The sequence below is a fragment of the Pongo abelii genome, chromosome 14 (assembly GCF_028885655.2).
Source record: "Pongo abelii isolate AG06213 chromosome 14, NHGRI_mPonAbe1-v2.0_pri, whole genome shotgun sequence".
NCBI lineage: Eukaryota > Metazoa > Chordata > Mammalia > Primates > Hominidae > Pongo > Pongo abelii.
The window spans coordinates 54,541,306-54,553,624 of NC_071999.2; the positions used below are offsets into that span (position 1 = coordinate 54,541,306).

General features: G+C 42.4%; 1 protein-coding gene across 7 annotated transcripts in view; it reads right to left on the reverse strand.

Moving 5' to 3' along the window:
* RCBTB1 (RCC1 and BTB domain containing protein 1) overlaps positions 1-12,319 on the reverse strand; it is a 54,225-nt gene that overhangs the window by 26,634 nt on the left and 15,272 nt on the right. For 4 of the 7 annotated variants that reach the window (XM_024257676.3, XM_002824276.5, XM_009248654.4 and 1 more), the window contains 3 exons: positions 8,741-8,907; positions 8,206-8,356; positions 2,895-3,061 (listed from right to left, as the gene is read on the reverse strand). In XM_024257676.3, the coding sequence (XP_024113444.1) occupies positions 2,895-3,061; positions 8,206-8,356; positions 8,741-8,866 (444 nt within the window). In that variant the 5' untranslated portion in view covers positions 8,867-8,907. Of the gene's footprint in view, positions 1-2,894; positions 3,062-8,205; positions 8,357-8,740; positions 8,911-12,319 lie in introns of all 7 variants that reach the window. The other 3 variants (XM_063714908.1, XM_054529528.2, XM_063714909.1) reach the window with 1 other exon arrangement.

The window sequence follows — 12,319 nt, forward strand, 5'->3', positions numbered from 1 at the left end:
TGGGGCTGTAGTTCCGCTAACCAAGAAATGGACTAGGAAACAGTGGATCTAGGGCATGAGGCCTGTGTCCTATGCCTGGCTCCAGCACATCCCAGTCATGAAATCTTGGTCTCCCTGAGCTTTTGGGTTTGTTCACTTATAAGTTGTCCTACTTAATAAAATCTCTGTAACATCACTGAGGAACTTCAAAGACAGGAACAGTATGATCTAATTTGTGTTTTAGAAACCAGAGAGGACAGCAAAACAAGACTGGACAGAAGGATCAACTTAAAAGTTATGGAATAGAAGGGACTATGGCAGTAGTCTAGGCAGGAAATGACAAGACTTGACCAAAGGCTATGGAAACGGAGAGGAACAAAATGGTACAAAAGATTAGAAGACAGAATCAATAGGATGAGTGACCTTTAAGATAAGCGCAAACTTGGGGGCTGAACAAGTGTTACAGTACCTACTAGAAGGATAGTAAGGTTATTTTTTCCAAACTCATTACATATACTGAAAAATAAAATAGACCTTAAGGATGGGGTCACTAAAAAAAAAGTACAGAACACTGTCACACATCTGAGCTATAGTCTCAGCAAAGAGCATGGGACTCAGCTGACTTAAAAAATGAACTCTAGGTTGGGTGCGGTAGCTCACACCTATAATCCCAGCATTTTAGGAGGCTGAGACAGGAGGATCACTTGAGCCTGGGAGTTCAAGACCACCCTGGGCAACATAGCCAGATTCTTGTCTCTACAAAAAAAAAAAATTTTTTTTAAAAAGAATGAATTCTACTGCCATCAAAAGTGTAATCTTGATTATACAATACACGTTATGCTAGATATAGAGTGCACTCCCACAAGGTTTTTAGCTACATGCACAGGGCTACAATATTCACACCACATCAAGTACAAATATGGTCATTAAAATCAGAGGATTTTCACAATAGCCAAAAGTGGAAATAATCCAAACATCCACGAACAGATGAATAGACAAACAAAATGCGGCTTACAGCAGGTCCTTGAAAAACGTCATTTCATTCAACATCATTTTGTTATAACACTAATGAGAAAAAATGTCAATTCCCGGCCAGGGCCACTGTCTGTGGAGTCTGCATGTCCCACGTCTGTATGGGTTTTCTCTGGGTACTCTGATTTCGCCCCACACCCCAAAGCTGTGCAGACTAGGTTGTGTCTAAGCTGTATACATGTCTCAATGATTCTAGTGAGAGTGAGTGTGGGGGTATACATGAGTGCACCCTGTGTCCTGTCCAGGGCTGCTTCCCACCTGGTGTCCTGTGCTGCCAGAAGAGGCTGTGGCCACAAGCAACCCTGAACTGGAACAAACAGGTTGGAAAATGAATGAATGAATAAATGAACACAAATTATTAGAAAATAAAAATTCACAAAGTAGGCTGGACGTGGTGGCTCACGCCTGCATTCCCAGCACTTTGCGAGGCCGAGGTGGGAGGATCACCTGAGGTCAGGAGTTCGAGACCAGCCTGGCCAACATGGTGAAACCCCGTCTCTACTAAAAATACAAAAAAATTAGCCAGGCATGGTGGCAGGCGCCTGTAATCCCAGCTACCCAGGAGGCTGAGACAGGAGAATCACTTGTACCCAGGAGGCAGAGGTTGCAGTGAGCCGAGACTGTACCATTGTACTCCAGCCTGGGCAAGAAGGGTGAAACTCCGTCTCAAAAAAAAAAAAAAAATTCACAAAGTAGACAATAACCATACAAATGCATAACAATTAACAACACAGTCAAACACCCTCAGTGAGCTGTCACATTTGTGATTGTTTGCTTTTGAACTGTGTGGTGGTAGGAGGTGTCCCTTGTAATTTCTGCTTTGCAAACATTTATTCCTTGACTTAACCCACCACCACTATGATCACCCCAACTAAGTGATTCACCATAAATTGGGTAAATAACTCTCTTATTGCTTTTATTAATCTTTGTTAAATATATGTATTAGTTTGCATTTATTTCAATGTTTAAGAAGTGGTTTGGGTCTTCAGAAGTTTGGTGATGTCTTTGTGACCAGAAATATACCATAGGAACTTAACTCTTATTTTTATCAATTAGCCAATGGTAAAACTGGTTTCATTACATGTCTTTTTGCTTAAAGTTGTAGTTTCCAAGAATCTATCAATGACATTATGCGGGCACTTACTATATGTATCCAATGGAATATTATTCAGCCCTGAAAAGGAATGAAGAGAATCCTATCATATGGTACAAAGTGGATGAACCTTGCGGATATTATGCTAAGTGAGATAAACCAGTTACAAAAGGACAAACATTGTATTATTCCACTTATCTGAGGTACCTAGGGTAATCAAACTCAAAGAAACAGAGTAGAAAGTTGTTGGCCAGGCGTGGTGGCTCACGCCTGTAATCCCAGCACTTTTGGAGGCCAAGGCGGGCAGATCACGAGGTCAGGAGATCGAGACCATCCTGGCTAACACGGTGAAACCCCATCTCTACTAAAAATACAAAAAATTAGGCAGGTGTAGTGGCGGGCGCCTGTAGTCCCAGCTACTTGGGAGGCTGAGGCAGGAAAATGGCGTAAACCCGGGAGGCGGAGCTTGCAGTGAGCAGAGATCGTGCCACTGTACTCCAGCCTGGGCGACAGAGCGAGACTCCAACTCAAAAAAAAAAAGAAAAAAGAAAGTTGTTCCCAGGGGTTGGGGGAGGACAGAATGGGAGTGAATGTTTACCAGGTACAGCGTTTCAGTTTTGCAGGATGAAACAGTTCTGTGGGTACATGCTGGTGACGGTTGTATGACAAGGTGAACACACTTAACACCACTGAACTAGACACTTAAAACTGGTGAAGCTGGTCAATTTTATGTTACATGTATTTACTATGATTAAAAAAAAAGAATAAAGAATAAAAGCAGCATACTTACCTCTCCATCAGCTGCCAGAGCCATCGAATGATGTGAGCCACAAGCCACTTCCACCACTTGCTTGATCAAGAGATTGGTACACACCTGGATGGGAGCAATGCCTTGGTTGGTTGTCCCATTCCCAAGCTGGCTATATCCATTGTGGCCCCAGGCATAAACCACTCCATCTGTGCACACAAAGCACACAAAGAATCAGCTCCAAAAAGAAATAGTAACCCTGTACTTTCTTCCCCAGAACTTCGTACAGCTCTTTCTCCAACCTTCATTTCTCTCCCATTGCCCCCTCCTCTCTATTAAGTAACCATGGACGGAGTAAAGGAGAGAGAGATGGGTGACAGAACGGGATAGACAGATGCAAAATCTTTAAAGAAAAAACTTGGTAATAACATAGAAAGATCAGCTTTGTGGTCAAAAGTCAAAGTTTACGTATACAAGAATTAGGCTTTCTAAAAACTTTGATTCATCTCAACAGTTTCTGTGTCAGATGCCAAGAAAAAGGCAGATGATAAGAAAGCTCGATGTTAATGTTTACCATTGCTTAACCAAATACCAAGTCACGGGGAACCCACAGGGGGTGTGTGGCTACTTGCTCACCAAGTACAAGGGAAAGAGATAGACTGTTTACAAGGGAAACAAAAGTCCCAGGGCTTCTTTCAAGCAGACTATTTTATTTTAGTGGCATGAAATCTGGCTGAATTTTTTTTTTTTTTTTTTTTTTTTACATAAAGCAACCATTTTTTTTACGCTCATTTATTCTGTGTAAGGAATTTGGACAGGGGACAATGAAGATAGCTTGTCTTTGCTTCACAGTGTGTATGATCTCAGGAAGATTAAAAGACTGGGGATGACTTGAGGGCTGGGGACTAGCAACACCTGGAGGCATTGTCACTTACACTGCTGTGACTATCTCTGGAAAGCATAATCAGCTTATTCTAACGGATTCAACTCAGGAACGGCCAAATGGGGGAGACACACAGGGTAAGGTATGTGGGGCTGAGGGGTGCACGGAGCTCCCATGCCCTCCCTGGCATGCCACCCCCACCCAGCACCTTGATGTGGTCACCAACCTGGAAGTTCCTCTGTCTGAATTTTTTTTATGACTTTATCTTTTCTGAGATTCTGATGAAGACAACTTTTCTTGTGTTATCTCTCGAAGTACCATCATTTCAGGCATTTCTTTCCACAGCACCCCTGAGTGCCAAGGGCAGGTCTCCCAGAGTTACACATTCTCCTCTTATCTTTCCCATGGTAATAAAACATCCCAACCTATTAAGGATAGTCTGCCTGGCAACAACACTCAAGGGCGACAGCAGAAATCCAAGTATTACAGTTAGGCTGCTGGTCACTCACAGCAGTCCCCAGGCAACCAGGGGAAACAGACTTCTACGTATCTACTCTAGAACGAAGACAGCCCACACAAATTCAGAGTCCTCTTCCAGGTGACATGTGGCTCACAAGAGCCGTTCCCTCCTACAGAAATTATGATAGAAACCATAAATGGGAAATTTCATCCTGAGAAAGATGAGGCTTAAGACTGAAAGAACGAGTATAAAACACAAAAAGTATGATCCATGATATTGTGTTACAAGTTACAGCAGGTGAAAGAAATGTCCAAACTAATGAGTGTTTTAACTCCTGAAAACAGAAAAATAGACTTAAATAGAGAAATGCATACCTTGTTCTTGGATGGAAAAATTCAGTATCATAAAGTTTCTAGTTTTTCCTACATAAACTTATAAAGTTTAAATAGCAATAAAAGCTTAAAGTTACTTTCTGGAGGTAGACAAAATAATTAGAAAGTTTAATGGGAAGAATAAACAAACAAGAATAAATAGGAAAACCCTACAAAAAAAAAAAAGCAAGAAGGTAGCTAATTCTACTAGTTACTAAAACCTATAACAAGTTTCTATGAGGCTGGGCATGCCTGTAATCCCAGCACTTTGGGAGGCCGAGGCAAGTGGATTGCTTGAGGTCGGGAGTTCAAGACCAGATTGGCCAACATAGTGAAACCCCATATCTACTAACAAAAAAAAAAAAATACAAAAATCAGCCAGGCATGGTGGCGCGCACCTATAATCCCAGCTACTCAGGAGACTGAGGCACAAGAATTGCTTGAACCCAGGAGGTGGAGGTTGCAGTAAGCTGAGATTGTGCCTTGCACTCCAGCCTGGGCAAAAACGACTCTATCTCAAAGAAAAAAAAAAGGTTAATTTAAAAATAACCTGTAATTCTAAATAATCTCAAATAGAAGATGCTGAATCCATGAAACAATAGCAACAAGTTCTGGAAAGAAACATTTAAAGATCATGAAAGAACACTTGGAAATAAAACAATGGAAATGTTAAAAATTTGACATAAGGGTTGTAAGATAAAGTTGAAGAAATTTCCCAGAACACAGATGGGAGAGAACATTTTTTAAAAATCATGAAGATTAGGCCAGGCATGGTGGCTCACACGTGTAATCCCAGCACTTTCGGAAGCTGAGGTAGGAGGATTGCTTGAGCCCAGGAGGTTACAGGTGTGAGCCACCTGCTCACACAGTGAGGCTGCAGTGAGCCAAGCCAAGATTGCACCACCGCACTCTAGCCTGGACAGAGAGACCCTGTCTCAAAAAAAAAAAAAAAATAGGAAGATCACTCCAGAATCTCTAACTTCTTTCTAAGAAAAATTCCATAAAGGAGAAAACAAAGAAGAAAAAAATTTTTTTTTTGAGATGGGGTCTCACTCTGACTCTCACTCTGTCACAAAGGCTGGAATGCTGTGGTGCAATCATAGCTCTCTGCAACCTCAAACTCCTGGGCTCAACTGATCCTCCTGCCTCAGCCTCCTGAGTAGCTGAGACTACAGGTGTGTGCCACCATCACCAGCTTTTTTTTTCTTTTTTTAAGAGACATGGCCTCGCTATGTTGACCAGGCTGGTCTTGAACTCCTGGCCTGGAGCAAACATCCTGCCTCGGCTTCCCAATGTGCTGGGATTACAGGCATGAGCTACCACACACAGCCAACAAGAGAAATTATTCATGAAATATTACAAGAAGAAATTTCCAGAAATGACCAATACAATAAATTAAAAATTACACCAGAGTACACAATCATGATTATGTCACAATACTTAAAAAAAATAAATAAAAATAAAAAAAAATCCTTGAAGCTTCCAAAGAGGAAAAAACAGTCACACACAAAATAGCAAAAGTTGCCGGGCATAGTGGCTCACACCTGTAAACCCAACACTTTGGGAGGCCGAGCCACAAGGATCACTTGAGCCCAGGAGTTTGAGGCCAGCCTAGGCAACATAGTGAGACCTCGTCTCCACAAAAAAATTTAAAAATGAGGTGGGAAGATTGCTCCAGCCCAGGAGGTCAAGGTTGCAACGAGCCATAATCACTCCACCACACTCCTGCCTGGGTGACAGAGAGAGACCCTGCCTCAAAAAAAAAAAAAAAAATGGCCAGGTACAGTGGCTCACGCTTATAATCCCAGCACTTTGGGAGGCCGAGATGGGTGGATCACCTGAGGCCGGGAGTTCAAGATCAGCCTGGTCAACATGGAGAAACCCCGTCTCTACTAAAAATACAAAAATTAGCCAGGCATGGTAGCACATGCCTCTAATTGTACTTGGGAGGCTGAGGCATGAGAATTGCTTGAACCCAGGAGGCTGAAGTTGCAATGAGCTGAGATCATGCCACTGCACTCCAGCCTAGGTGATAGAGCGAGACTCTGTCTCAAAAGAAAAAAAAAGGAAAGAAAGAACCAGTGTGATGCCAGAAGGCATGATTACGCAAGGCAAAAGTGAGATAATCGCCTCATTATGCTCAACTCCAGTTATATTCATACCACATGATGATGCTCAGATTTGGATTTCACAGCTCTCTTGAGAAAGATGCAGAGAACTTGAAGTAGATTCAGTTAGGAGTTACAGGCACTTAGAAGGCTAGATACTAAAACCTGTGACAGCATTCTAGGAAGATGTGATTCCTCAGTCTAGACAAAGAAAGGCAGGGATGCAAATCATCTCCCAAATGCCACCCTAGACAATTATCCAACAAAAAGCTGAGGACCTCAGAGAAACAGAGCAAGAGTTAATGTATCTAAAGTATAAAAGGAAGCATTTAGGTTATAGATAATGAATTTTCAGAGAGTGTTGGGTGACCACAGTACAGATCGATCACACACACATACAAAATGTCCACTCTCCCTTAGTGATCTTGAAGAGGCAGAGTAAAAAAGGACAAGAACCTATCAACCTGCATCCCCGGTTCTTTCAATATGGCAACTACATGAATGCCAGAGAACAGACAAAGATTTCCCGATTCAAGATGCAAGCACTGCACAAAGAAAGGAAAGCCACGTAGCAGCTGTGTTTAGAAAAATGTACCGGCCGGGCACAGTGGCTCATGCCTGTAATCCCAGCACTTTGGGAAGCCAAGGTGGGCGGATCACGAGGTCAGGAGTTCGAGACCAACCTTGCCAATATGATGAAACCCAGTCTCTACTAAAAGTACAAAAATTAGCCAGGGCATGGTGGCACACGTCTGTGGTCTCAGCTACTCGGGAGGCTGAGGCAGAAGAATCGCTTGAACCCAGGAGATGGAGGTTGAGTGGGCCGAGATCATGCCACTGCACTCCAGCCTGGAGACAGAGCAAGACTCCTTCTCAAAAAAAAAAAAAAAAAAAAAAATGCCGGGCGCGGTGGCTCACGCCTGTAATCCTAGCACTTTGGGAGGCCGAGGCAGGCGGATCATGAGGTCAGGAAATCGAGACCATCCTGGCTAACACGGTAAAACCTCGTCTCTACTAAAAATACAAAAAATTAGCCAGGCGTGGTGGCGGGTGCCTGTAGTCCTAGCTACTCGGGAGGCTGAGGCAGGAGAATGGCGTGAACCCAGGAGGTGGAGCTTGCAGTGAGCCGAGATTGCGCCACTGCATTCCAGCCTGGGCAACAGAGAGAGACTCTGTCTCAAAAAAGAAAGAAAAGAAAAATGTACCAAAGGAACCCTGAAAGTTGCATTGCAACCAAAAATCCACTGAAAAATTAGGCTGGAAGGACGATTCATTTGCTATATCTAATCTTCCACAGCTTTATGGAAGCAGTTGAAAACCTCAGAAGTTTGCCTAATTTGCAAGACATCCTATAGCTTTTCCAGAGTTAGCCTGAAGTGTTTAACTTTCACCTGCTTTGTGTACTTCCTCTCAGAAATTAAGAAGCAAACAATCCAAAATCAGTTATCTGGCATAGCCCTATCTCCCCTAAGCTTAGAATTAACCGGTCAATTTCTTACAAACTGAAAAGTTAGATGGGTTCCCTCCTTACCTTCAGTGCTGAGAAGAACATGTGGTCCACTCCCGTAACTGAGGCTTTTAATCTTCTTTCCACATAAGCCTTCTAGCTTTTTGGGTACAAGTGTACTCTGGTTATCTCCAGTTCCTAGACAGTTACTATAGTTCAGTCCAAATACAAAGACCTAGAAAACAGACAGTTTTTTTCTGAGTCTTTTGACCGAAAGCTGTATTAAAAGCTCCCTTCTCTCCTCTGAAAATAAGACATTTCAACTAGAGAGCTCAGGAGGTGAAAAGAGACTGATATGCTTGTTAAGAAAAATTCAACCTCTGCGGATATTGCTTACGTTTCAGAATGTTTGTCTATATGATGAAACTCAGAGTGCTATGGAGTAGACGGGTATTTAATCAAGAAACTGAAAAAAAAGAAACTATCAAAGCCATAGTCTTCCTGAACTTCAGGATCTCTTTATTTATACCCCGCCTTTTCTCCATCTTTGAACTGCACACTTTGAAGACCAATTCCCAAATAAGTCCTAAAACGAAACTAGGTTTTAAGAGACTCTTACCTCATCATTGTCAGTAACGTACAGTGCTTCACTGGCTGAGGTGCCGAAGACACATGCCTTCCGAATAGACGCGATCTCTTGAGGGGAGAGTAGAGTGAAGATGGGCCACTTTCCGACATCCACCATGACTCTGGCTTCAAGCAATTCCTATAAATAAGCCGACATCTCTGCTGGAACAGAAAGGATTCCAGAAAAAAATTAAATAGCCACTGAGCTAACTTTTAAAAAAAAAGACCTGTTAATAAATACTAACAAAAGCTGATTCTAGAATAAATGAACTTCCGTGGGTTACATGGATCATTCGCTTTCCCCCAGCTATGTGTGCAATCCCTCCTCCACCTTCAAACCTTGGCCTTTCCTACAAGAAAATAACGTGCGAGAACTAGCTGTTCGTCTTGCCCACTTCCTAGTCAGTGCTTATCTGTTCCACATGTGCTTCCAACTCACCCTCTTCTTAGACCTCTAAAAACAGCCAAAGCAGCAGGTCAAGACCAAGTTCTGGCTCCAGTACCTCCAACAGCACACACAGAGGGCGCCTGCGGCTGGAGCATGCTTAGCCAAAGCCTCGTCCCCACCCGCCAGAGATATTCTTCCCACCAGCACCAACTCGGATGACAAGGATCAGCTTCAGCCCCAGGTATCATACCACAAATTCAATGAGGATTAAACACCATCAAATCAGGCTATCCATTGTCATTGCACAGCCAGACTACTGGAATAACATTTGAATGTCTTGACAAATGTGTGTGCAGGTGGAGCGGGAGGTATTGGTGAGGATAAGTAAAAGATTTGAGGGGGGAGTAATATATGAAAATGGGAAAAAAACTTTTGTTTCAAATGGACAAAAGAGGATAAGAAAGAAAGTCTCCTTACCATCCCTCCCTGACCCTCTCCTCAAAAGCCACCACTGTTCCCAGTGATCTGTAATTCCTTCTGGAAATAGTGTATACTCATGGAAGCACTACATGTATGCATGGGTATATGTGTATCTTTAAAAACAAAAGCACAAATGGAAGTTTTTTTTCCCTACTTAACAGTACATCGGGGAAATCATTCTATATTAGCGCACATAGACCTGCTTTTCAATGGTACTACAGCATTCCATTACATCAATTTAGCAATTTACCTTGTTTTCTACTGAGAGACATTTAAGTCAATTCCAGTCTTTTGCTAGAACAATACTGCAATTGTTGCCTGCATATTATTGTATTGACATGTCTTGTTTTATATAGAAATTTCTAAAATAAATTCCTAAAAATGAAAATTGCTAGGTCAAAGTCTAATAGCTATTTTACTGTTACTAGCTATTAATATTTCAAACAATCTTCTAATGAAGTAGTGGCCATATATAAAATCACCATGGATGTAGGATGGCACCTGTTTATACACACCCTTCCCACACAGCGTACTCTCACAGTATCTCAGTTTTGTTTAAACTGGCATTTCCCTGTGATGAGTGGAGCTGAATGTCACTTAAAAAAATAATGAGGCCGGGCAGGGTGGCTCACACCTGTAATCCCAGCAATTTGGGAGGCCGAGGCAGGCAGATCACGAGGTCAAGAGATCGAGACCATCCTGACCAACATGGTGAAACCCTATCTCTACTAAAAATACAAAAATTAGCTGGGCATGGTGGTGTGTGCCTGTAGTCCCAGCTACTCAGGAGGCTGAGGCAGGAGAATCACTCGAACCCGGGAGGCGGAGGTTGCAGTGAACCGAGATTGTGCCACTAAACTCCAGCCTGGCGACAGAGTGAGACTCTCTCTCGAAAATAAAAAATAATGATCACAATAATTGCAACAATAACAACTAACTTACTGGGCACTATGTGCCAAGCACAATTTTTAGAAATTTTATATTTATTCATTCATTTAATCCTCACTTTACCAATAAGGAAATGGAGAAAAAGAGATTTTAAGAATCTGCTCAAACTTGTAAGTGGCAGAGTCGGGATCTGCACCCAGGCAACCTGAAGCCTGAGTCTGAACTCTTCACCTCTCACTCACGTTTTAAGAGCCCACTGTCAGCCTTCTGTGCAAAGTGCCTATTTTTTTCTACTGGATCATTGTTCTTTTTCTTGTTATTGATTTATAAGTATTCTTTGTATGGTAAGATGATCTTAAATGCTTTTAAAAGTTTAAAAATAAAGGCTGGGCGCAGTAGCTCACGCCTGTAATCCTAGAACTTTGGAAGCCCAAGCCGGAAGGATTGCTTGAGCCCAGGAGTTTGAGACCAGCCTGGGCAACATGGCGAAACCCCGTTTCTACAAAAAATACAAAAAAAAAAGGCCGGGCACAGTAGCTCATGCCTGTAATCCCAGCACTTTGGGAGGCCAAGGTGGGTAGATCACTTGAGGTCAAGAGTTTGTGACCAGCCTGGCAAACATAGTGAAACCCCATCTTTACTGAAAATACAAAAACAATTAGCCTGGCGGTAGTGGCGCATGCCTGTAGTCCCAGCTACTCGGGAAGCTGAGGCAGGAGAATCACTTGAGCCCGGGAGGCAGAGGTTGCGTGCGGTGAGCCGAGATTGCACCACTGCACTCCAGTCTGGGCGACGGAGTGAGAGACCCTGTCTCAAAGAAAAAAAAAAGAAAGAAAGAAAAATGAAAAAGAAAAAAGAAAAATTATTAGCCAGGCATGGTGGCGTATGCCTGCAGTCCCAGTTACTCAGGAGGCTGAGGTGAGAGGATTGCTTGAGCCCAGGAAGTCAAGGCTGCAGTTGAGCTGAGATCACAACGTTGCACTCTAGCCTGGGTGACAGAGGGAGACCCTGTCTCAAAAAGATTAATAAAATAAACAAAAAGAAACAAGATGCCCCTCAAACGACCTCTTGTGCCTCCTACAAAACAGATGGAGAAAGGAGTCATAAGAAGTCAAGCCATATAAAGCCATACAAGCAGGTAAGTAAATTTCAAGAAAATCCAGAAGCAGGTTTTCCTGGAATTATGAACCATATCAAGTTAGTCTTCAAAATGTTTAATTTTACATGACACAGAAGTAGCCAAAAATATGACTCACCACCTTTAAAATTACAACACAAAAGGTAAGACATTCAAAACCACACAACTTCCTGACAGCAGCACAATTATTCTAAAATCATTAAACAAATATGGGCAACTCTGCCCTAAGGGTTTGGTATCTACTGCAAGATCAGGCTAACCTTCATAATGATGGGGCATTATTATACGCACTGACTTCACCCATTGCTAAATTACATGAAGCTTTATTTTACAAGGTATTTCTCCAAAGACTTGTCATTTAAGAGTCAATTCAAGAAACAGGTCATGTATCTTACATGTCCACACCCACCATAAAAGAAAAAGGCATCCTAACAGGCTTGGTAGAGTGGAAACAACAGAGTGCTGAGGCCTGTGTCCCAGGTTTGCTTTTAAAATCAGTCAGTATGACAGCTGTTTGCTGTTTTGAGCCTGGGTTTCCCCCAAACCTAGAAATTTGTCATTTTATGTTCAAGATATAATGAAGAAGCTGGGGGATTTCTTGAACAGATAAGAACAACAGAGGCAGTAATATTGGCCAAGCAAGTAATTCTCCCTAGCAAGACAATCAAGCAAAGCTA